This window comes from Bubalus kerabau, chromosome 20, assembly GCF_029407905.1.
Source record: "Bubalus kerabau isolate K-KA32 ecotype Philippines breed swamp buffalo chromosome 20, PCC_UOA_SB_1v2, whole genome shotgun sequence".
In the NCBI taxonomy this organism is placed as follows: domain Eukaryota; kingdom Metazoa; phylum Chordata; class Mammalia; order Artiodactyla; family Bovidae; genus Bubalus; species Bubalus kerabau.
The window spans coordinates 54,231,371-54,256,276 of record NC_073643.1 but is presented as its reverse complement, the minus strand read 5'-3'; the positions used below and the strand labels follow the sequence as shown (position 1 = coordinate 54,256,276).

Genomic DNA, 24,906 nt, shown 5'->3' with positions numbered 1-24,906 from the left:
GGATGGGGCGTGCAGGGGGCACAGAAGGAGTCCTGACTGCCCACCCCCCCAACCTGCCGATGCTCAGGGGCTGTGGACCTGGACCAGGTGGCAGACGAGCGGGAGCGGAAGGCGCTGGAGGGCATCATCAGCAACTTCGGGCAGACACCCTGTCAGCTGCTGAAGGTAAGGCTGGCTGGGAAGACCGTGGTCAGGGAGGCCCTGGCCGCGGTACTGAATGGTTCCTTGCCCACAGGAGCCCCATCCAGCTCGGCTTTCCGTTGAGGAAGCAGCCCAGCGCCTTGCACGTCTGGACACTAACTCACCTAGCATCTTCCAGCACCTGGGCCAGCTGAAGGCCTTCTTTGCAGAGGTGAGAGGAGGCAGGGTCTCAACTACCTACCCAGTGAAGTTCATTTAATTCCACGGTCCTTGCCAATCTCTTGGAGATGGAAAACCTAAATCAAAGTCCCTGATATTAAGACATCTTAAAAATAAGAGGTAAATATCGAGGAAATAAGAGGAAATATGAGGTAAACATCACTGAGGGTTGGGTGCCATCTTCATGAGGGAGGGTCAGGCCAGGTTGACTCACCTGGTCATCCTTAGGGAGAACAGAAGGAGAGAGTCTGGCCTCAATACTCTCCTTACCTTCTTGCCTGCATCCCAGAAGGCCCCCAGCTCCAAGGTGTTCAGGCTCTCCTCTCCTCATGCTAGCCGACTCGGAGATGTGGAGTAGTGGGGTGGGATGACCAAGGTTGAAACCAGGCTTGAAGGATCTTCCTTGTCCATCTGGTCTCTCACTTCCTGAGATGCCCTGAAGGCTCACTGGTCTCTGCATGTCTCTCAGAGTGACCTCTGCCTGTAACGTGATGCCCCGGGGCTGAGGGCCAAGAAGCAGGTAGCGTGGTGGGGGCTCTAGCCGGCTGCTCGGGTAGCTAGTCCCGCCCTGCCCCCGCAGGTCATCAGCGATGGTGTGCCCCTGGTGCTGGCCCTGGTTCCCCACCGGCAACCTCACTCCTTCATCACCCAGGGCTCCGCAGACCTGTTGGTAAGTGCACCGGGCCGGGCCCCACCTCAGCTCCACCCCCGACTCTGCCCCAACCCACCTCTGTCCTCTCTCGCCCAGGTGACCGTGAGTGCCAGTGGGCTGCTGGGGACCCACAGCTGGCTGCCCTATGACCGAAACATAAGCAACTACTTCAGCTTCAGCAAAGACCCCACCATGGGCAACCCCAAGTAGGACAGAGGGTTGTGGGCCAGGGTGGGCTCTAAATGCTCTGGCCAAGGTCTCTGAAGGCGAGGGTCTCCTGTGTAGCCTGGCCTCACCTGTGGTCCTCCTCACTGGGTCAGGATGCAGCGACTGCTGAGCGGCCCGTGGGTTCCAGGCGGTGGTGTGAGTGGGCAAGCCCTGGCAGTGTCCCCGGATGGAAAGCTGCTGTTCAGTGGTGGCCACTGGGATGGCAGCCTGCGAGTGACTGCGCTGCCCCGGGGCAGGCTGCTCAGCCAGCTCCGCTGCCACCTCGGTACGTGCTGCCTGGGAGCTCAGGTTATGTGGGTGGGAGCAGGGCTCTGGAGCTGGCCAGGGAGGAGTAACTGCTCTATTTTCCCTCTTCTCCCCTCCCCTCTCTCTTCCGCGTCCCATTTCCTCCCCTCTCCTGTGCAGATGTAGTAACCTGCCTTGCGCTGGACACCTGCGGCATCTACCTCATCTCAGGCTCCCGAGACACCACATGCATGGTGTGGCGGCTCATGCAGCAGGTGTGCTGGGTAGCAGCCCGTGGGGCCCCCCTGGTCCAGATCTGTGGCCCATCTGCCCCTCTAGTGGGCCTCCAGTCCTACCCTGCTCTCTTCCCCTTCCCACTGCTACCGTGAGCAAGTCTGGGGCTCCAACTGTCTAACTTTGGATCAGACCTTCACTTTTCTGAGCTTTTAGCCTTCTCACTCTGGGGCCAAGGTGGTGGGGTGCCCCAGTCCTACGCCAGCCCTGGTGTTCCCCACAGAATGGTCTCTCGATGGGGCTGGCATCAAAGCCTGTGCAGATCCTATATGGGCATGAGGCTGCCGTGAGCTGTGTGGCCATCAGCACTGAACTTGACATGGCGGTGTCCGGATCTGAGGTGTGTGTTTGCCTGTGCCCAGGGGAGGCTGTTTGCTGGGCCCTGCCCCTGGAGCCAGATGCCTGTGCCCAGCACCCTAAGCCACCTTCCTGCAGGATGGAACTGTGATCATCCACACTGTACGCCGTGGCCAGTTTGTGGCCACACTCAGCCCTCCAGGAAGCACGTTGCCTGGACCTGTGTCCCACCTGGTGCTGGGGTCTGAGGGCCAGATTGTGGTGCAGAGCTCAGCGCGGGAGCGTCTGGGGGCTCAGGTATGGGAAAGGGGCGCCCAGCCAAGATAGGGGTAGTTGGGATTCTGTCCTTGCTAACACGTCCTGCTTCCTCCAGGTCACCTACTCCTTGCACCTGTACTCAGTGAATGGGAGGTTGCGGGCTTCACTGCCCTTGGTGGAGCAGCCCACAGCCCTCGAGGTGACAGAGGACTTTGTTCTGCTGGGCACGGCCCAGTGTGCCCTGCACATCCTCCACTTGAACAAGTGAGCCTCACTGTTTATGGGTTTGTGATCCCTCAGTTCAGTTCAGTTTAGTCGCTCAGTCGTGTCTGACTCTTTGCAACCTCATGGACTGCAGCACGCCAGGCCTCCCTGTCCATCGCCAACTCCTGGAGCTTACTCAGACTCATGTCCATCGAGTGGGTGATGCCATCCAACCATCTCATCCTCTGTCGTCCCCTTCTCCTCCAGCATTCAATCTTTCCCAGCATCAGGGTCTTTTCCAGTGAGTCAGCTCTTCGCATCAGGTGGCCAAAGTATTGGAGTTTCAGCTTCAGCATCAATCCTTCCAATGAATATTCAGGACTGATTTCCTTTAGGATGGACTGGTTGGATCTCCTCGCAGTCCAAGAGACTCTCAAGAGTCTTTTCCATCACCACAGTTCAAAAGCATCGATTCTTTGGCGCTCAGCTTTCCTTATAGTCCAACTTTCACATCCACTACTGGAAAAACCATAGCTTTGACTAGACAGACCTTGGTTGCCAAAGTGATGTCTCTGCTTTTTAATATGCTGTCTAGGTTGGTCACGTGACCCCTCAGGTGGTAGTTATTGGCAGAGGGACACTAGGAGGTGCTCCGTGGACCCTAACCCCTTTAAATGCCCTATAGACACATTCTTCAAGGCCTGTCTCTGTCCTCCCATCCCCCAATGGGGAGATCTTGCCCTGGGCCTCTTTTAGGCACACACTTGCGTGGGACCCTTTTGTCAGGATTTTCCTCCAGCCATCCTTCAGATGAGGACGGGGAGGTGGATGGGAGAATGAAGAGACAACTGTGTGCTGGATGCAAAACTCCTTGCAGTTGCAAGTTTGTATATATCACCTCCTTCCCTCCCTCTAGACTGCTGCCAGCCGCTCCTCCCCTGCCCATGAAGGTGCCGATCCGCAGCGTGGCTGTGACCAAAGAGCGCAGCCACGTGCTCGTGGGGCTGGAAGACGGCAAGCTTATCGTGGTGGGCGCAGGGCAGCCCTCAGAGGTGAGAATGCGGGCAGGGTGGGCCTTGCACAGGGTGGGAGCGTTGATCCTGGCTGACCCATGCCTGCTCTCACTAGGTGCGCAGCAGCCAGTTTGCGCGGAAGTTGTGGCGGTCCTCCTCCCGGCGCATCTCCCAGGTGTCCTCTGGGGAGACAGAGTACAACCCTGGCGAGGCGCGCTGACAGCCCGCCTCGTCCTGCCGCGCCGCCCCGCCCCCAGCGGGCTTTGCCCCAGTAGGCTCCGCCCGAGAGCCCTCGGGGGGCGGGGAGACACCCCGCCCACACTCAGGCGGGGGTGGGCGGGGCCCCACCTCTGCCCAGCTCAGGGATTGGCGGGCGATGTCACTCCAGGAAATCTTGCCCCTCGCCGGCAGAGGGGCCGCCCGGAGTCCCAGCACTGGCCCCAGTGGCCGCACAGCACTTTTTGCACAGTCTGGGGTGGGGAGCCCAGGCTCCCGATCCCCGGTCCTGGCGGAGCACAGGGGCCGGGCTGTGGCCTTAATCCTAAGGGCGACCCCTCCCGCTCTCGCATCTCAGCAATAAACATGGACTAGTTTTGTAGCTGTTCTGCCTCCGAGCATGTGCGCGCGCGTCTTAACCGGCACTGGCCACCGCCCTGGGCTGGCGTCCCCTGGTCCATGAGCATCCACACCGCACCGTGCCCCTAGCCCCCCAACTACGCCGCCCCTGTCCCTAGGGGCCCGGGCCTGTTTTTCTGGCAGCTTCACGCCCAGTCCCGCTTCAGGCTCACCTCCACGCATGTGCGAGTTCCTGGTCCGGGCGGGGCCAGACCGTGGGCGGCCCCGCCCCCATCATCGCCCCGCCCCCTCGGTGTCCAGTCCTCTGCCGCCCGCTTTCGTCTCCGCCGGGTGAAAACCTGGCCTCTCCAGGGACTCCACTGCGTGTTCCCTGCTGGCTTAAGGCCGCGGGGGCCCCATCCTGCAGGCAGAACCGATCCTGGGACCGACGGAGGGTCAGCCACCACAGGTCAGGAGCGGGTTGGGGACACAGCGTCGGGTCTTCCTGGAAGGAGGGAGCTGTGGCTGCCTCTCTGTACCTCCCCCATTCTGGAGCCAAAATCCTGCGCGGTTGTGGTGCCAGCATCTGGGTTGGGATGCCTGTGGGAAGTCAGGGTAGTGTGGGCGTTTAGGGTGTTCCTGTGTGCGCATGTGTGCATATTTGTGGGCCTCCAGATGGGTGTGTGTGGAGGAGGGGTTGGTAGAGGCTCCAGTTTTGCGGCTCGAGGTGGGTCGGGCACAAGGCCTGGCTGTCTTTGCGAGCTAGCGTTAGTCACAGGCTCACCCGCCAACCCCGATCCAGGCAGGGTTCCTTATGTGGTAAGTGACACAACTGTACGTACACATCCTTCATGTTGCAAAGGTCGCCACAGGCTCCATGCCAGACCCACTTGTCTAGTGTGCGTTTTGCTGTCCACATCCGCCCCTGGCCATATGGAGGGAAGTGAGTTTGGAGTGCAGGAGTTGGGCCAGATGTGGATGTTTGGGAGTTACAGGACTTTCGCCCAGGTCTCATCTCCATCCCTTTTCCAGGCAAGCTCCCCTTCTCTGCCCAGTCCAGGGTCTCTCTTCCCCAGGCCTCAGGAGGGAGGTCCCAGCAGGATCAGCCCTGTAAGGGCAGATGGGTCCTGGGACTGTGTGTTCTTCAGATTTCCAGCCTGCAGGCCCTTTCCAAATTCCCAGATAAGAAAGGGCCTGGGTACCTCTGGGCCCACACACCCTCTGTGTTTGCTGAACCCACCAAGGAAGCCTCCCATCCTGCCCCTGACCAGGAGGTAAGGGCTGGACATTGACCCTGGAGGCAGGAGTGAGAGTTAGTTAGTTAGCACAGGAACTGTGCTCTTCTGAGAACTCTGGGGAACTTCCATCAGCCAGTGAGTCTCCGCCTGGCTCTGGCTTATGGGGGACGGGAGTCTCCCTGGCCTTCCTGTGCTGGCTCTGGACGCAGACCCGGGGTTTGCCAAGTCTTTGAGACAGCTGCACTCTGGTCTCCTCCAGCTTTGGCCAGCTGGGACCAGCAGTATCAGCTCCACCCCATTTGACATCGGAGGAAACTGGTCCAGATTGGCGAGTGGAAAGATGGGGAGGTGCGCAGCCCTGGAATGAATCAGGATGACATGAGCCAGCAGAGGGGGCAGACTACCCCAAGGGACTCCTGACTTGCAGCCTGAGGGATTTCCTCCTTGTTCCTACACACAGCCCCTGCTGGACTCAGAGGTCTCCCAGCTCCTTTTTCTGTGCGCTGCTCAAGACACTCTAAAAACCTTCTCTAAGAAGTGCAGCCACTGGGGAGCACTGCTAGCTGGTAGAACCATGCTGCAGAACTCCAGCCACAGGGAAGCCATGGTCCATGTGGGTAAGTACTTTTTGATCCAGATTTTGGGCACTGGGTAGGATGGGAGGTATCCATGGGTCCCTGGCCTTGCAGACCACATACAAGTCTAGTCACAGCCCTGGAGCATTTTGTTTCTGGTGCCCTGCCTGCACTGGATTGTAGGGACAACTGACTTGCCGGCAGAAGTGAGCAGCAGCATTTACTTGCCTTCCGGTTCAGTTTTTATTTTTGGCTATGCTGGGTCTTCGTTGCTGTGAGGGCTTTTCTCTAGTTGTGGCAAGCAGGGGCTACTCTCTGTTGTGGTGCATGGGCTTCTCATTGCAATGGTTTCTCTTGTTGTGGAGCACGGGCTCTAGACACAGGCTCAATAGTGGTGCACAATGGGCTTAGTTGCTCCGCAGCACGTGGGGTCTTCCTGGATCAGGGCTCAAACTCATGCCTCCTGCATTGGCAGGCCGATTGTTTATCACTGAGTCACCAAGGAAGCCCCTGGTTCACTTTTATTTTGTAAAAATTTGCAAGGTCTCCTGTGCACAGAGGCTTCCACAGGGACTAGCGTGAATGGCTGTGTGTGCACAGACCAGACTCGCTGGGGGCGACAGGACACGGTTTAGTGCCACTGTAGACAGAGGAGGTGCCCCAGGAGCCAGGAAAGGGAGAGACTGGGAGACACCAAGGATGACTTCCCAGAGCAGGAGATTGCTGCCTGGGAGCAAAGGTAAACCAGCAAGGGCAGACATCTGGAAGCCTGGAGAAGGTACATCCGGGGCTAGGTTCCAAGCGTGGCGAGCCAAGGGGAGGCTGTGGGAGGTGATGGTAGGGAATGAGCCAGTCAGCTTTGGTTGTCATGGTATGAGCTTTTGTCACTCCATAGTACGGGCTATGATTTCCAGCTTTTCTAGCAGCAAAATCGACCCCTGGTCTTGATTCCTTGCCGCTGACCCTGTCTGTCCTTTTCTCCACAGATAAGACCCGGAGGGAGCAGGACAGGGAAGGGGTGTGGGCAGCGGCAGAGGGAGCCCTGGCCCCCAGCACCTCCTCCCCATTCTCCCCTGAGCCCCCAGGGGACTCAGGCAGCATCATCCCTGTCTACTGTGCTCTCCTGGCCACCGTGGTCCTTGGTCTGCTCGCCTACGTGGTCTTCAAGTGGTAGGTGGTCTGGGCACTGCCCTGGGGTACCCCCCGCTCCCCGTCTGGACTCCCAGCCAGCTCGCCATCTCAGTGAAGGCTGGAGCAGGCTGGCAGGTTCCCCCTGCTCCCCACAGCTGGCGCTCACGCAAACAAAGGCAGCAGCTGGCCAAAGCTCGGACCGCAGAGCTGGGGGCCCTCAGCAGGGACCAGCTACATGGGGACAGCAGTGTCTTCCGGGACTCTCCAGCCGGCCTGGAGCCCTGTGCCCCCATCCAAGGTGAGCCCCTTCCCCTACCTGTCGCCCTTTAGACCTGCCCAGCCCTGTCGTACCACAATCTGTCTAACCCTCGCGTGCCCCTCACATCTCCCATCCCAGGGCCGCCGCCTGAACTTGGCTGCCGGCTTTACCTCCACCTTCCTCGGCAGCAGCAGGAGGAGGTGGAACGGCTCCTGGAGGTGTCAGGTGAACCGGCCAACGGCTGGCGGGGCCTGGCGGGCCGCCTGGGCTACCAGGCTGAGGCAGTGGAGACCATGGCCCGGAGCCCGGGGCCCGCCTCTGCCCTGCTGAGGGACTGGGCTGTCCAGGAAGGCAGTGGCGCCACCCTCAGAGTGCTAGCGGACGCCCTCGCTGCCATGGGCCGTGAAGACGTGATTCGGGCTCTGGGCCCCCCGGCCGAGGGTTGCTCCGTGGTGTGAGTCGTGGCTCCACAGCCTGGCCTCTCAGGGAACCTGCTCTGGTGCTGCCACCACCCCCACCTCATACACCTTCCCCTTCACAGGCTTCCTGGCATTGGTGACCTCAGCTTGTTCTGTTTTGGGGTGACACACAAAACACCAGTCACCTCCCCTCCCCCTGCCTTCTTCCAGGACAGGGATCAGGACGTGGGCGGGGCACAGCCAGACAGGGAGCAGCAGTCTTGCCCCACCCCGATCCCCACTCCACCTCCCCATACTTAGTCTCAACTGTTTTTTCTACTTTTGTACCCCATATTAAAGGCAACTCTGGACTGTTGTAGGCTCTGTCTGGCTCCGTGGGCCTGTGAGACAGTTGGGTAGCTAATGTGGCAGAGGCCTAGGAAAAGGCTGGGCTCCCTAAGGTGAAAGGCACCCGAGACGGAGTGTGTACCCGCAGAAGATGGGTGAGTTCTGCGGGCCGAGTCGAGCTCACATCCTGCATCTGCCATTCCCCAGCTGAAGCGTGTTAGGAAGCACTTTCCTTTTTGAACTTACACTTCCTTAGCTGGAGAACAACAGACTGGCACCTTCAGAAGCCTCCCACCTGCTAGGACACTCAGGCCTTAGGTTTGAGACCATTTTCCTCATCTGGGCTGTGACTAGCCTCAAGGGGAGGCTGGAAGCCTGCCCCCTCCTGGGCAGGCAGTAAGAGGCAGACTGGTCCTGAGGAACTAGGACTCTGTTCCCAAGGGCCTCCAGGCATCTTTAGGTGAGAAAAAGGAAGAAAGTGTTCTCCTTTCAGGACCCACACTCCAGACTCGGGCGAGGGAGGTCCAAAGATGCTTCCACACAAGCCAAGGACAGGCAGGTCATCCCACCTACCTGAGGACAGGGCAGCTGCAGCCAGCCCACCTGCACCCCTCGCATATGGCCGCCCTGAATGCAGGAGCGGCAGGTCCGTCACTGTGCTTCCAGGGTGTTGCTACAGCAGACAGGCCCTGCCTAGGAAGGAACAATGCTACATCCTGGCATCCATCAGGATCAGAGTGCTGAAAAAATACAGCCACCTAAGCTCAGCAGACATGGATCCAGTCACCATCCAAGTGCCCAGGCTAGACCCCGTCCCCTCGCTGAGATGTGACCAGCGTTGGCTATGCTGGGAGACTGCTGCAGCTGCTGTTCCTCAGAGTTTACCAGGGCTGCTTACTCCTGCAACTCTTATCCTTAAGATCAGGGCAGGTTTGGAGCCACCCTCATCCGGAGATGACCCTTGGGCAATAACCCAGAAGAGAAAGGCTTGGTGTTCGGTCAGCTTTAAACAGGCCAAAGCACTGCAGACATCATACCGGCAGGGAGTTGGCCAGAGGACTGTGGAGGATTAGATCAGCAATGAGTGTGAAATCCTGCATTGAGAGGAATGAACGGGCCCTGGATTAGCAGGTAACCCTCATCACCACTGAGGGGATTTGAGCCTAAAGGTTTCAAAGGGTGACTGGAAGGGCAAGATTTTGACAAAAAACAAAAACAACTAAACACTCCAGGGGAAATGAAGTAACAGAATTCCTCGTCAAAGTGGTCCTTTCTAAAACCTGGCAACTCCCTGGTCACCACCCTTTAACAAAAGGCTGCCTAGATTTCCTGGGAAAATGTGAAACCTGGAGCCTTGTGTAAAAGCATGAATTGGGCTTGGCTGCAGTACATATGGCTGCACCTCTGCATGGGAAACCTACCCCAAAGAGAAACACTTCTTTTTAATGTGCTCAAACACATTAGCTGAAACATCTTCCTTAATAACACTAAAATGTTAAGGGGGTTAAATCAGGGTTCCTCCATCTGATATAACATGCTTGAGTTAGGGTTAATGGTATAAGGCTGTAACCCCACGGGAAATACTTTGGCTACCTTGTTAATTTATAGCATATTTAATGGGTATGCCTTTAAAATAGATCTATGTCTCTCTTCACAACCTTTGATACAAAGAGTTACTGAGCCTCTATGAACCTCAGTCTCCTTATCCAAGGAAGTGCCAATTCCTGTGCCTCTGGGTTGAGAGGATCAAAGGAACCCAACCAGAGCGCGAAGTGCCCAGCAGGCAGTGAGTGTTCCAACTGCTCCACGCCCCCAAGATCTGGCAGGCCCCAGCCTCTTCCCCAAGGGCATGCTGCATTGAGCAAAACCACCCCAGTGAGGAAGAGGTGGGATCAGCCTCTTTGCAAAGAGGCTGAACGCTCTGGCCCTTCTCACCGCCCAGGCAAGTGGTCCATCAAGGGTGGGTGTGTCTCCACTGAGCCCTGTGTCCTCTTATCACCTCAGCGATGTACCCCTTTGATGGGGGCTCCCTCTAGGACCCAAGCCCAGTGGCGGGGCGCGTGGTGGGGAGTCAGGGAACCCAGACATCAGAAGAGCATGGCTAGGAAGTCACTTCTCGCCAGCCACAAGGTACAACGGCAAAGACAAGTGCCTTTCTCTTGAGTGGCCTATTAACCTAAGTAAAGAAGCCCAACACCAGAGAGGTGGCAGGTCTACTTCCTTTGCTCGGGAATGCACGTGGTAAGATGCCTAGGACCTGTGGGGAAGGCCTGGGATAAAGTCCAATCTCAAGGATTAACCTTGGACTTCACACACTTCTGGCCACCATCTCCGTTCTCTCTCAGCACAACACTATAGACAAACGCGCCAAGTTCTTTAATTGATTTTATTTTTTACATAAAAAGTTCAGTAAAAATTGGATAAAGTAAAGTGATTTTAAGCAGTAAATCAATCTTATCAACATAGCACAAGGCTGGCCGAAACCACAAGGCAGCCTGCTTTGGAGTATTTACATGATAACAAATTAAACCTTGCAGGAGAACTTAAACCATCCTTACAAAGTCTTCTGTGATCCTAGCACATAGAGGCTTAAAAGCAAAACAAAAAACAAAACCCAGGAAAAAACAAACAAATTATTTTCAATATATTCACATATACATTAAAATATAATACAGACGGTCAGGGTCGGGGATCGTGGGTGGGGATGCGCATGAGCCTGTGCGCTGACAGCACCGCCAAGGAGGAGACCCAGGTTGGAGTGGGGTCAGGCTGAGCAGGTCTCAGAAGGGAAGGTCTCAAGGGCCTAACCCCTGGCCTCTGATGGCCTCTACCAACAGCTCACAACCAGGGACCACGTGTTGTAGATGGAGCTCAGTATTGTGGCTTTCAGTTTAATCCGCAGGTTTGAAGTCCCCAGGGTGTTGCGTCACCAGCAGCACACAGCCCTGACGGTGGGGTGGGGAGAGGGCCCACAGGATGTCTTCTCCCCCCAGTCTCTCCTACCAGCTTGCCCGGCCTCCCACCCTGGCCCCGTAGGTCACTCTAACTCAGTGTCCTCTTTGGGTTTGTAAACAGCCCCAAACTTCTGCATGTACTTCTTAATGTACTCCTTGGTTTTGTGTTTCACATTCTCATTGCACTCCAGGTCCTCGGGGTTCTTACAGTACTTCAGCTCCTTATTCATAACGCCATGAGTCAGCTGTCCAGGACACAGAAAGAGACCACAGGCCACCAATCAGAGTGGAAATGATTCAGGGGGGAAGGCATTCTTCTGCCCCAGGACCCTTCTCAGTGAGACTGGGAGGTGAATTAGACGCAGGGAGGTTGGGGCAGGCTGGTGCTGAGGTCATCAGAAACAGGAAGCTCAGCTGTTAGAGAACCACTACCCTCCAGGAGGGTTGCCTCCCTTCCCAAATCTTCCCCTTATGTTCCTGGGTCTCCAGCCTGGGCATGTGGCAAGGAAAACCTCCCCTTTTATGATGAAAGGGACCTTTTTAGAAGGTCTAGTGTGCCGAGAATGTTGTCAGACCACAAGCAGGGGAGAATACCTTGCGAGCTAGGTGCTTGAAGTCTTCGGTTGTGGTAATTCTTCCCACTTTGCAGTCAGGTTTCCGATAAGGGTTCAGGCACTGGACGATAAACTGGGACATCTGCAGGCAGGGGGAAGAGAAGGCAAGAAGGTTGTACTGAGGAAATGTAGAAAGGCAGCAAGCAGAGCCAGCCCGTCCTTCCTTTTCCCTCACTTGGGCTGGCTGGTGTGGGTAGAAGGAGTCTAGTATGCCAGTGGGACAAGAGATAAGGATCCAGGGTAGCCCCAAGAGGGACAGGGCTCCCTCGGATGGGCTGGGCAATGGAGGGACAGAAGAGCAGGGCTCCATGCTGAACCTCATGGTAGCCCCAGGTTTCAGCTAAGAAGTCTCCTGTCCTTCTCATAAAGAGACTGTAGCTAAATTCTCTGGCTCCTGCAGGCAGGGCAGAAAGGGCCTTTCTGTGCTGCCAGGAGGCTCAGTAACCCCAGGAATGCAGGTGTTTTGTCACTGAAGACTGCTTAGATTCTGTAAGTGTTGCACTTCATGGGATTTATACACATCAGTGTAAAGCAGACGGATGGTCGCATGCTAGAGCAACTGGTTGGAGACCATCTGGGATAAGACCCCAGTCAGTACACAACTTCCCAAGTCCTCCTGAGCTGTCTCTAGTGTCTGTCCTAGCCCGTAGCTCTCAAGAATGATCTAGGCGCAGGACCTCTGGAAGCATCTGGGGCACTAAGCCACAAATTTGACTCCCGAGGACAAAGGGAGTGAGGCGTTGAGTCGCTTCATCAAGGAGCACCATGAACAGGGTCTACCCATTCCTGAAAGTGAGCTTTCAGACACTCAAACGACAAGGCTGTGTCACTAGGTTGGCACTAAATAAACAGCTGCTAGCTGGCTGAGCTGAAACGCCTGCCGATCGTTTTACACGGTGACAGTGAAACACTAAGGTTTATCCTTGAGGAAGGCTTTTGATCAACAGTTTTTCTGTGGTCTTCTGCTTCCATACTCTCCCTTCAATCTGTTTCCCTGAGTACAACAAGGGATTTCACTATTCCCAGCTTAAAATCATGCGGTGGTTCCCTGTAATTCAGTATGAAGCAGCACCATACTGTTCAGCCTCATCTTCCCCCACCCCCACCACACCCTGAGCCACAGCCCCCAGAGTCCAGGAAAGGGATGCCACCTTCTGCCTGCATTGCATATCCGGTCAATCCCGACCCCTGACTCAAGAGCCCTTCCTCACACCCTGAGTAGTGACCTCCGAGCCCCATCACTTCTTTGCAGGTCTGCTTCCTCCAATGGACTATGAGCCCCTTCAATGAATGAAGACTAGAGTTTAGAATCTGGATGCCCCGAGGCAGGAAAGGTTAGTGTTCTGAGAACTGGAAACATATACTTCTAACAGCATATAGAGGAGCTGCTTTCTCTCCATCACCACCAAAAGAGCCATCACGGGGATCAGGACTCTGAGCCAGAAGGCCCAAGTTCAAGTCTTCTGTCTAGAGCCTGTATTCTCTGAACCTCAAGAGCGCCTCCACAAGCAGAAGAGGAATGACAATTCTGGTGCTTCTACCTTGAGTGCTGTTGTAGGGGTAAAAAGATACAATGGACATGAAAGTGCTTATTATCCAGCTGCGAAGGACCATACCTATGTGTCACCAAACAACAACTGCACAGTCCAGTCACAGAAGCAAGGAACACCCAAAGGCAGGGCCACCTAGTACTGCAAACAGCTGTGCCCACTTTGGACAAGAAGGAATGGTGCTCAAGTTTAAGTTTTCCAAGCTTAGCGCCCACATCCCAGCCAACCTTACCTCTTTTCTGAATACTTCTTTGCTTTTCTTAGCCAGCTCACTGGAGGTGTCTGCTTCTGCTGTCTTAGGCTTTTTTGAGGTCTAGAAATGGTAAAGAAAACACCACGGTGCAAGGATGAGAGGTCGGGTCAGTGATGTCCCCAGATGGGATACCCAACTCTTGGTATTATTTATAGGATCCTAACGGGACACAACCTGGAGTCAGCCGAGCTGTTGTTACCACTCGCACTTCATGTCTAAATCCAGCCATCTGGCTCCAGCCTCATTTCTATAAAGCAAGTTCTAATTCTCTATCCTAAGAGAAAGTAGGTCTTGGGTATAGCTGGTAACCATTTGTTTCCGGGTTACCTCTGCAAAGGAGTGTGCTTGTGTGACTTGGACCACTCAGGTCCCTGTTGTGAGATGCAGCACCCCACATTGCGAAGTTAGCCCCAGGCTCACCAACTCCACCTCTCCCATCTCTTGACATTCCAGGACTCTGGGACAAAGGCAGAATGCGCTGCCCACCCGATCGTGGTCCAAATACCATGCTCCACATCCTAGTCTCCTAGACTGTAGGAGACAGTCTCAGCATGCAGGAGAGGCTCCTTCAAGGTTGGCAGCCTCAGTCCAGGAATGGAAAGACTGAAGAGGTATCAAGGTACTGGGGGTGGGAAGGGGAGGAGATGAGAGTTATCCAAGTCACTGACCAGATGACTAGATTCAAAGACAGAAGATCCTCAGTCTCAAGATGCTGAAATGATGACACACTTAGGAATACTTCCCTCCAGCACTGCGAGCGGGGAAGCTGCCAGTCCCTGCTCCCCCCCACCCCCCGAAATCAGGCACTGCAGAGAGGGAAGGGGCTGGAAGCCCTGGCATTCAGAGCATCCACCGGGCAAGGCCATCTTCCCACATTTTAGATCACCGCCAGTCATCAAGCCCCTTCCTAGAAGTGTACTTGTCCATGGAAAAGATTATGAGCACCCCCTTCGAATACCACGCGCTTCAGGTGGATGCAGGAGCTGCACTTGGCATTACAGGTACTTCAGGGTTTAGCTGGCTGCTTACAGCACAGTTTTTTCTAGTCCCAGCCTATCACCAGTTCTGATTCCTCTTTTTCAGTATGAAGGTGCTGGTGATGAAGGGACAGTTCAACCCCCTCTGTTCTGGACTGGCTCCAGAGAAAGGTGGCGCACCCCCTGGCTTCTGTAAATCAGCTTTCTCTGACTTGTTATAAACGCTTTGCATATTTTCCCCTTTTCTACTTTCTGTGGCTGTGGGACCAGGAAAGGGAGGACAGGGTAGAAAGAACACACAGATTCAACCTCTGGTTTCAGGAAACAAAACGCAAATTTTCAAATGTTTTGCTTTGAGATTTTGTGGTTATTTTTTTCTAGCAGTAGAGAGTATAGGTGTGCTCCACAATAAGACCTCACATAGCAAGGGATCAACTACACCCTGAGTAAGCCAAGATAATTTCATCACACCCTAAGCTAATTCTCTTGTGGATCTCAGAAATGAGTAGCAACAGCAGTAAGTACAGAAAACTCCTCAAGGTATAACAACTACCTCAAGGCTCTGGGTCCTATAGAGGAGGCCGGGCTCTCAGTGAGGGCACTGTGTAAACAGGCACGTCCTGCTTCCCTCTGAATGGGGTATGTGTTCAGAAAGCAAAATAATTCCAGTGCACTTCTAATTTAATCTCTGACTTGGTGAGGCTGCAGGGCTTTAAAACCAATTACTGAGCACAATCTCCTGAGCTCTGTCTAGGAGCCTGGTCCAGAAGAAGTTGAGCTATCAGAAACACTGCATGTGATTCAACCTAAATTCTGCAACACACCAACCTGTACACACCAATTCAAAGGTTCAGAAAGAAACATCCTTGAAAACAATACAAAACTCAGTATATTGTTTAGAAGTTCCTGCCACCTTTGATAACAAAAAGAGCAAAATAACTTCAGTTTGGTTCTAGACCAGGCACTATATACTAAAAAGAGGGCGTCGGGGGAGGAGGGCAGGAAGTGGGGAAACAGGAACTAATTGTTTCCACAGCACTTTCAACAAACAGGGGCTATTCCTGGGCTTTTTCATATCCACTTGTGTCCTTAGGCCCAAGTGATGCCTCTCCGATGCCTCTGCATGAATCTTCAGCATCTCCATTCTGAGTTCCTCACTTTGCCTAAACTATTACAATACTCCTCAATCTGGGTTCCACTGCTCCAACCTCATTCTTTCAAACGGGCCTGTTTCACTCAGGGGACACACTTGACTGCCGAACTCACTGCTTTAAAAGTATCCATGGCTTTTAATCATGCAATAATCACACTGGGAGGACACCAAGATCTTAGGCCATTAAAATCTGACATACTTTTCCATATTTTTGTCTGGCTCACTACCCAATATGTTCCCAAACTCTTACCATAATCAAATTATTTTTATTGTTCTCTCTCTATATATATATGCTCTATCTTGTACTGACTTTATACTTTGCAAAAACTACTTTATTTGCCCAGAATCCTCTTTCCTGCTCAGCTTAGCTGTAGGTCAACTCATGTTTTCTACGACATATCACTGGTGCATTTTCTTAAGACCATTAACCACTGTATTCCCATAGCATTCTGTACATTCTTTAACTACAGCGATTATCCCATTGTATTTCAAGTTTATAGATGTGGCTATTTTCTTAGACTGAACTTCATGAAGACTAGTACTCAGATTTATTTTTCCTTCTATGTGTAATACCTCATGAATTAATGAAAATTTACAATATTATGGTCTTCACTTCCAAGGGCTTTAAAATCGAAATGAAGACCCTAAAGATGGGGGGGAAAAAAAAAGAACAGAAGGAATAAACACATGCCCCACAGGCATCCTTCTGAGATGCTGGGTGAACACAGCAGGACACCGGTGAGGAATGTGAGATCCAAATAAGTTCCTGGTTATCATATAGTCAGATCAGGTCCCCATGATAGAGACTATGGCTTGTGCAGGAGATTCGGGTTTGATCCCTGGGTCAGGAAGATCCTCTTGGAGAAGGAAATGGCAACCCACTCCAGTATTCTTGCCTGGGGAATCCCATGGACAGAGGAGCCTGGCGGGCTGCAGTCCACAGGGTCGCAGTCGGATACGACTGAGCGCACACGCACCTGCCTCTATGAGAACTCTGCCACGGAAACTTCATGCACTACTGGCAGATGCACAGTGACGCGGCAACTCGAGAAAACAGCTGGGCAGTTGCTTAAGAACTCAGACGCACATATTAACATTGTCTAACTGACCCAGCAATTCCACTCCTAGGTATCTACCCAAGAGAAATGAAAATGCATGTCCAAAGACTTGTACACCACTGTTCATATACCATTATTCATAACAGTCAAAGAGTGAAAACAACCCAGATGTCCATCAATTGGTGAATGGACAAATAAAATGTGGCACATCTAATACAAAGGGATATTAGTCAATGCGAAAAGGAAATAGGCTACCAAGCCATGAAAAAGCATTGGAGAACCTTAAATGTATACTGCTAAGTGAATGAAGTGAATCTGAAAAGGCTACCGAGTCCAAGTATATGACATCCTATAAAAGGCAAAACTGGAGAACAGTAAAAAGCTCAGAGGTTGTCGTGGATGGGGACGGGGGATGGGGAGGGAGGACACGATGAAGAGGGGAACACAGGGGACTTTCAACACAGTGAGACCATGCAGTGCACTCTAACAGGGGACACATGCCTCTACGCTTGTCCAACCCACAGAAGTACCAAGAACCCGGAGGCAAACTACAGACTGAGTAATAACGATGTACCAATGTACATTCAGATTGCAATAAACGCACCACACCCTGGCAGGCTGTTACAGTGGAGGACGCTGTGCATGTGTGGTGACAGGAGATGTATGGAAACTCTGTACTCCCAGTTCAACGCTGATAGCAACCTAAAACTACTCTGAAAAATAAAATCTACCAAGAAAATAAGAGTTACGATAAGGACCTTTTCAGACAAACAGAAACAAGAGAACTCATCACCACTAGACCTAAAATACTCGAAATATTAAAGGAAATTCTTCAGACTAAAGGAATGCTAACTATAACACTGAACAAAGAAAAACATACCCCTCACAGTGAATAAAAATAAAATGAGCTATGTATTTGTTTCCACTTTAATTCTCTCTCACTCCAATTTCCTTCCCTACTTTGCTCTCCCATGTTTCTCCACTGACCTAACTAGTTGCTGCTGCCACTGCTAAGTCGCTTCAGTCGTGTTCGACTCTGCGACCCCACAGACAGCAGCCCACCAGGCTCCTCTGGCCACAGGATTTTCTAGGCAAGAATACTGGAGTGGGTTGCCATTTCCTTCTCCGGACCTAACTAGTTAAGTGTCTCTTATTTTCAAAATTAAATACTATTCAAATCTTAGAACACAAATATATTATCTTTGATTTCATTCAAGACACCACCTCCTTGGAGACAATGAGTCCTGTTCCAAGTGAAAAAGGATAAAAGTTGTTAATTCAATTGCTCAGAGTCACACTGATTTTACATGACCTCTAATCCTAATTCAACTGGAAGCTAGGAGCATCCCCTCAGCTGTAGCAAGTACAACTGTCTCTAAATATTATCAAAAGTCTCCTGAGGAGCAAAACTGCTCCTAGTTGAGAACCCCTGCATTAAAAAGCTAACAGTATTTATCTCCAGAGCGGGACTATGACAAAACGGGAGCAATACAAAGAAATTAAGGGTTTTATGTTTTGTTCTACCGTACCTACTTCTGCCCTGTGTGGATCCCCTACCACCTCCAAGCATGTTTCACATGCCTAAATCTCCAGGACAATAAGGAAAACAGAATTCCAAGATAACATGGCTAATGGTATTAAAAAATGACAAGACAAAGACTCCCAAATGACCAGGAAACAAGCCACACTCACCTTCATGGGATTTTCATCATATGTTGGGGTTCCCAGGTCCATTTCAGCTTCATGCTCAAGGCTGGCATCATCTCCTGGGCTTTCCCAAGTAGGAGGATCCCACTGAGTCTGCCTAGAAGAAGGTAAGAACAGCTATGCTGTCATGGCCAGAAAACAGAGGACACTGGCATAGGTATCTCTGCTCATATACTCATAAAAATATAACATGCAATGAAACACAGAGTAAGTCAGCTCCATGAGAGGGACATGCTTCCCAACAGCAATAACTCTATCCCAGAGACATGTTGTTTAGGCCACTGTATTTCCATAGCCAACGTTGTGGCAACGTTTACCAGGTATCAAAGACAACAGTAAAACCAAATATTCTGTCTGGCTCTCATCTGGCTCTTCATGTCCTACAAATAGGATTCAACAAAGGCTAAGGAAAGTACATGCAGTAGGCGCCTGCCTATGCCACCCTTTTGCAGGTGAAGAGATCAATCATAACTGTACCTAGCATGTACATGGAGGAAAAGAAAATAAATCACAACACCCTCCTCATAATCCTTGATCATGTGAGAAAACTCTTTCCTGCTTTAGGAGTTTTCTTATTTGTATTATTAATAATAGTTTTGCTCCTCTGGTTTGATGATTGACAAAATGGAAAAGATGTGATGAACAGCTTAAAAACTTGCGCCTTCTGCTAAAAATAGTCTCAACTGACTACAAAAAAAAGAAAAAAAGAAAAAGAGTTCAACCATGTTAACTCTTTGCATGTTTTTTTCTTTTTTCTTTTGGCTGCACTGCAAAGCTTGCAGGGATCTTAGTTCTCCAACCAGGGATTGAACCCTGGGATCCTGGGCTAGAGTCCGAACTACTGGATTGCCAGGAAATTACCTCCCTGCATGTTTATGGTTGTTTTGAAGGTAAGCAGGCAGAGTGGCTTTGTTTTTGTTAAAAAACCTAGATCTGTGAAGTAACAAGTAGAATTAAGGAAACTCATATTCAGGAGTCAGAAGTCAGTTGTCACAAGAAATGCTGTTAAGGGGAATCACTTAAAATGTCAAAAGCCTCCAAGAAGCTAGCAACGTGCTTGACAGGTCTATCCTGTCGTCACAGTCTTGTGCTTTTCTCCCACAGCAATTTTTAGTCAGCAACATTAAAAGCATTTGATGTAAATCAGTTCTGTAGATGATTATGAAAGTATCTCTAACCGACAGAATTAATTTTAAAAAAAGGGCTCAAGATTTCTATTGTAATCAAAGAACCACATGCAGTTGTGGGTTTTATTATGGGAATTAAACAGAGAGGGAGGTATTATGCTCTTAGGTGCTAGCTGAAGAAAAGCTAGAAAAGTGCAGACATAAATAAGAAATACAAATTTTTTTTTCCTGGAAAAAAGTGATAAAGTTTGCTTTGGTATTGGGAAAAAAACAAAGTCCTGATAAAATCTGCAGACACTGATTTTTAAAGTCACAACACTTTCAGTCAGCAGTATAACAAGAGCTTGTTTTATAAAGATATTTTTACAGAAGTAATGAAGACCTAAGTAGAAAGGGAAAATACTCGAGTGTATGAAATTTTTCATTTCCTTCTGTCACGTTACCAACAAGAACTTGCAATATTCTTGGATTAAGAGATCTAACGATGCTAACAGAAAATGGTAGATGCCCCAAAAAAGCAATTCACAAAAGATAAAAATGGTTAATAATCTAATGAAGACTTTCCATCTCAAAAATAAAAGAACTGAAAATGAAAGTAAGATTTCTTATCTACTATCTTACATGAGTTAAAAAACCTACATGAAGAAAAAGGTACCTTTGTATATACATTATGTGGGAGTCAAAACTGGTATGATTTTTTTTTCTTTAAATGATAAGCTGATAATACATGTTAATTTAAAATGTGTATCACTTTTGACCAAATATTTTGCCTCTAAGAATCTGCCTGAAGAAGGCAGTAATTATTAGCATCTGTAAGAATGTCTAGCTTTAGAGCTATATATAAAATAGTAAAAATCCATCCATCGGAATAGGTTAAATAAAATTTGGTATGTCACACAGAAGAGCAGGGGTTAGGGGAACTTCTATAAAGGATCTGTGACCTTGTGGACCAAATGATCTCTCTCACAACTAGTCTACCGTGACTGGAGGATGAGAGCAGCCGTAAACAATTCCTAAATAAATGGGTGTGTTCCCAATAACTTTATTTGCCAAAACAAGAAGCCCATGGGCTGGGCATAGTCTACTGACCCCTGCAACAAATAAGCAAGTATTAAAAATACTGTAGTTTTATATTAATGGATAAGGGAAGTTCTATAAATAGACTGGTAAATAAAGCAGATGACAAAACATGCACCCCAACAACTTACATTATATACCAATGTATACAGAACATATATACATTCACATAAAGCTATCTGCCTAAAATATATTTTTAAATTCTAAGAATAAGATAAATCAGGTTTTTTTATATACAGCAGGGGTCAAACTATGACTCACGAACCAAATTAAGTTTACTCAGAACAAAGACACGCCCATTCATTTATGTACTGTCTATGGCTGCTTATGCAACAACAGAAGAATTGAACAGTTGTGACAAAGACTGTTAGGCATGTAAAGCCTAAAATACTTACTCTCAGGCTTTTTACAGAAAAGGTCTGCCCATGACCCGAGAAATCTACTATGCTAGATGAAGTTATTAGCATTTTTTAAAAAGATTCCTTAATTTTCTTCAAGAGTCTTGCAGATTAAAAACACCAGAATGTTAACAAAAAAGGACAGAAGTCTAACATATGTTCCAACATTTATGATGTGTTTCTGGAAAGCCAGCAGCCCTCAAGCACAGTTAACAGCTAGTGACAAGTCTATAAACATAAAGCCCCCCTCGTGGAGGCAGCTTCTTTGACCAACTGAAAGCCGACGTGGGGGTGCCAGCAGCTTTTCTTACCTGGTGATCACATGGTAGTAGTAAATCTTTCCTTCTGGGTCTCGGGCTGTCTTCCAGTTGGGAGGTAAGACAATGGTTTTTGGTTTGGGAGGAGATGGGGGTGGTAAATCCAGGAGATTATTTGTCACAACCATTTCAGGCTAAAAAGAAAGACACATACAAGGTCTTGATCAGTTGATCAGTGACATTCCTTTTTTTTTTTTTTCTTTCACTTTTCAGCTACACCACATGGCTTGTAGGATCTTAGTTCCCCAACCAGGGATCAAATCCGCACCCCCTGCACTGGAAACATGGAGCCTTAACTGCTGGACTGCCAGGGAAGTCCCGGTGACATTTTGTTTAATTTGGCTGAAAAGGACAAAAGTAGTCACCTTAAGCAGTATGTTTCAATAAAAACATTACATATATTCTTAAAAAAAAAAAAAAGGGTACAATCTGGGAAATGATCAGAAATGGTTTACATGAAGAGCTTTTAGTAATCTATCAGAAAATTTAGAGCAGGCTCCAAGTTCACTATCCAATGCATCATATTTAAAAATATTCAGCAGCTCATTAGAACAATATTTTTTGATCTTAAAAAAAAAAACCAATGCTAAATGGCATTTAACGAACTCCAGGGTACTGATTAGCTGAATGGATTTAGGACATAAACACATGTGATAGAATGTTAACATTTATCCATTATTTATTTTCTATGTTTGAAATCTCATATTTACATTTTTAAAATATAGAAATGGGTGACCAGGTTGGTGGGTTTTTTTCCTCCAGTTTAAAAATTTTTTTCTAAACAAATAGCTTTTAAAAATTTAATGCTACGTTATGAAAAACCAGAAAAACTTCAGGCTCCACTGTCCATGGGATTCTCCAAGGCAAGAACACTAGAGCAAGTTGCCAAGCCCTCCTCCAGGGGATCTTCCCAACCCAGGGATCGAACCTGTGGTGTCGCCTGCATCTTCTGCACTGCAGGAGGATTTCTTCACCGCTGGGCCACCCGGAAGCCCAAAAACTTTATAATCACTGTTATAAACTGAATTCTGCCTCTCTCAAATTCGTATGAAGCCCCAACCCCCAATGTGACTGTATCTGGAGACAGGGCCCTTAAATAGGTAATTAAAGTTAAATGAGGTCATAAGAATGGGGCCCTAAGCCAACAGGTGTTACTGATGACAGTTTTATCAACTAAAGTATTTCTTACTGGCTGTAAGGGCTGGGGCTGCCCTGGTGCAACTATTGTGGTCACGGCTGCGGCTGGCTGTACCACCACTCCTTGTGGGTGAGCTGTGAAAATCTGTTGTCCCTGGATGTACTGAAGACTTGGCTGGGCATAACTCTAAAAGATAAAATGAAGAAACTCACAATTCATACATTTCTAGCTCTAATAAAGCTGTATCTGACTTCAAGTTGACATAGATGTTGACTGGAAGAAACATCCATTAACTTTTTTAAACTTTCAATGTATTTTACTACAAATTTGTAAAACAATCTTTTGTAAAAAGCTAAGAAAATTGACAGCCAAAAACCAATAATGCCCATTCTCTTACCAGCTGTATTTAGCACGGTAACATTAATTCTAAGCCAAACATGAAAGGAAAATCACACATACAAAACTAAGCATAAGAATGTCCAGTGCAGTGATATTTATAATTATGAAAAAGAACTTTCAATTTAAACAACTACTCCAGGAAAACGGATAAACAATATAGTCATCAAAACACATACAAATAAAAATACAGAGTAATTTGGAAAAATGGCTAAGAATCATGTTACACAGAAAAACATGATAAAAAACGTCCAAATTCAAAAATACTTAAAATATATAAACGTGGTAAAAGAGATCATAAAAAATGAAGGCAGTAATACAGTTTAGGTTTTCATAATCAAAGCAGGACACTTTAAAAAGGGAAATAAAAAAAGCAGGACACTTTGTCATAGTCTTCTGAGCAAAATTTTGGTACAACTTCATCATACACAAAAAAAACTAACAGAAGTAAAAATTACTTCTTTTACTTCAATACTAAGTATGTATACAGGAAACATGTCAGGGAGTCTCTGCCATCACAGCAATTCACCTTCAAGGGGTGATAAGGAATGATGGGAGGGACACAGGAATGTGATGAAGATGATGCCTTAAAACAGTCTGCTTTTTTAGAAAAACTTAAAATGTGTTGGTTTTACAAAATATTTTTTAAGACCTGATTAAAAACCACAAAAATAGTCACCTTCCCTCCCCCCACCCCCAATCCCTCTGGGGGAAACCAGCTGGAATACTGTCAGCAGTCCTATTTAGAGTGGAGTAAGGAACCAAGAGCAGCTAACAACATGTGAGTGAGCTTGAAAGTAAACGTTCCATCCTCCGTCGAGCCTTCAGATCACTACGGCCCTGCTTAACAGTTTGACTGTAATTCTATCAAAGACTCTGAGCCAGAACCATCCAGCAAAAGTGCTTCTGAATTCCTGACCCACAGAAACTATGAGATAATTACTTATTGTCTTAAGCTGTTAAATAACTTGTGACAAAACAGATAATTTGTATATTCAAAATTAGCAGCCTAAAAGTGCTCAAAGGCAGGACACCCGCCTTCATCAGATTTACAGAAAAGAGGGTTTCCAAAATTAGTTACCTGCACAATTGGTGGAGTTGTCTGTGAATAGGGTGACGTCACACCATAGACAGTTGGACAAGCCTGTCCTTGGTAATATATGGTTGCTTGAGACTGTGCAGGAGAGTACTGCTGCTGTACGCTCACGGATTGTTGGTTTGAATCCCAAACACTGTAATTCTGTCCTTGGACTGGGCCTGGGGCTGGCACTGGCAAGACAGTGACACTGGAGTCTTGGTGTACCACACCGTCACTCTGGGCCACATACTGTGAACTGGAAACTTCCACAGGGGCTGCCACATGTGGCACCACTGGCACAGGTGGAGGGGCAGCGAGGGGTTCTGTAGAATGTCCCACCAAGGGCTGAGAGTGATCATAAGCAGCAGGAGAACACACAGGGTCCATGCTGGGTGTGGGGAGGAGCACCTTTCCAGCATTCGGATTGCTGGGATCCACATAGGCCTGCATGGGATAACCTGGTGGGTAGCCGGCAAAGGGGTGATGAGGGGCATTGTAGCCAAGAGAGTCATAGGGCAGTGGAGACGTCATTCCCAGGTTCTGCATCTGCTGCTGTTGTTTCTGAGCCTCCCGCTGAGCGACCTCTTGCTCAAACAACTTCCGACGCTCCTCTGTAGAAAGTTTATTGCGATCTTTAATTCGTACTTTCTTTTTAGAAGTTGGTGTATCATATCTAGAAAGAAAACAATAAAGCACCACAAGAAGTATTTCCCTAAATCAGAGACATAACCAAAGCACTAGTAAATGTTATGTCACTCAATGCTAAACCAATAACCACCCCAACTCCAATTTCACACTGGCTAAAAATCATACAAAAAAAAAAAAACAACACTCCATGATAAATATGAGTAGAAATCAATTACCAAGATAAAAAAATGCTTTCATTCTATGATTTGCATTGAAGTTATTACTAGCACAGTAACATGAACAAGGCTTAAGAATTAGAAAGGAAAACCAAAACAAATTTGTATGACATAGACTGTTGACAAGGACAGAAAAGGAGAGGGTGGGGCATAATGGGCAAAAAAAATCTACACTATTTAAATTAGTAAGAATTTCATATGCTTAACAAAC

At 49.1% G+C, this 24,906-nt stretch overlaps 3 protein-coding genes across 6 annotated transcripts in view; 2 read left to right on the top strand and 1 right to left on the bottom strand.

Annotated features, from left to right (window-relative positions):
- Window positions 1-4,321, top strand: part of NBEAL2 (neurobeachin like 2) — a 30,707-nt gene extending 26,386 nt beyond the window's left edge. For 2 of the 3 annotated variants that reach the window (XM_055558476.1, XM_055558478.1), the window contains 11 exons: window positions 68-165; window positions 236-352; window positions 941-1,030; window positions 1,109-1,218; window positions 1,333-1,505; window positions 1,646-1,740; window positions 1,983-2,099; window positions 2,195-2,353; window positions 2,430-2,578; window positions 3,435-3,570; window positions 3,647-4,321. In XM_055558476.1, the coding sequence (XP_055414451.1) occupies window positions 68-165; window positions 236-352; window positions 941-1,030; window positions 1,109-1,218; window positions 1,333-1,505; window positions 1,646-1,740; window positions 1,983-2,099; window positions 2,195-2,353; window positions 2,430-2,578; window positions 3,435-3,570; window positions 3,647-3,751 (1,349 nt within the window). In that variant the 3' untranslated portion in view covers window positions 3,752-4,321. The remainder of the gene's footprint in view (window positions 1-67; window positions 166-235; window positions 353-940; window positions 1,031-1,108; window positions 1,219-1,332; window positions 1,506-1,645; window positions 1,741-1,982; window positions 2,100-2,194; window positions 2,354-2,429; window positions 2,579-3,434; window positions 3,571-3,646) is intronic. The other variant, XM_055558477.1, reaches the window with a different exon arrangement.
- Window positions 4,322-4,412: 91 nt separating this feature from the next.
- On the top strand, window positions 4,413-8,063 carry LOC129635452 (death domain-containing membrane protein NRADD-like). Of its 2 annotated transcripts, XM_055558488.1 has the most exons (5): window positions 4,413-4,555; window positions 5,785-5,941; window positions 6,886-7,069; window positions 7,186-7,328; window positions 7,428-8,063. In XM_055558488.1, the coding sequence occupies exons 2-5, from the start codon at window positions 5,899-5,901 to the stop codon at window positions 7,745-7,747; spliced, it is 690 nt and encodes a 229-aa protein (XP_055414463.1). In that variant the 5' UTR covers window positions 4,413-4,555; window positions 5,785-5,898; the 3' UTR covers window positions 7,748-8,063. The 2 variants fall into 2 exon arrangements, with proteins under 2 accessions (XP_055414463.1, XP_055414464.1); XM_055558489.1 differs by having other exon boundaries at window positions 4,424-5,941.
- Window positions 8,064-10,407: 2,344 nt separating this feature from the next.
- The window catches only part of SETD2 (SET domain containing 2, histone lysine methyltransferase), an 83,111-nt gene continuing 68,612 nt past the window's right edge, over window positions 10,408-24,906 (bottom strand). Inside the window, exons 15-21 of the mRNA XM_055558479.1 lie at window positions 23,836-24,505; window positions 22,410-22,544; window positions 21,215-21,354; window positions 18,287-18,398; window positions 13,386-13,466; window positions 11,584-11,685; window positions 10,408-11,234 (exon numbers count right to left, since the gene is read on the bottom strand). Coding sequence (XP_055414454.1) covers window positions 11,073-11,234; window positions 11,584-11,685; window positions 13,386-13,466; window positions 18,287-18,398; window positions 21,215-21,354; window positions 22,410-22,544; window positions 23,836-24,505 — 1,402 coding nt within the window. The 3' untranslated portion in view covers window positions 10,408-11,072. The remainder of the gene's footprint in view (window positions 11,235-11,583; window positions 11,686-13,385; window positions 13,467-18,286; window positions 18,399-21,214; window positions 21,355-22,409; window positions 22,545-23,835; window positions 24,506-24,906) is intronic.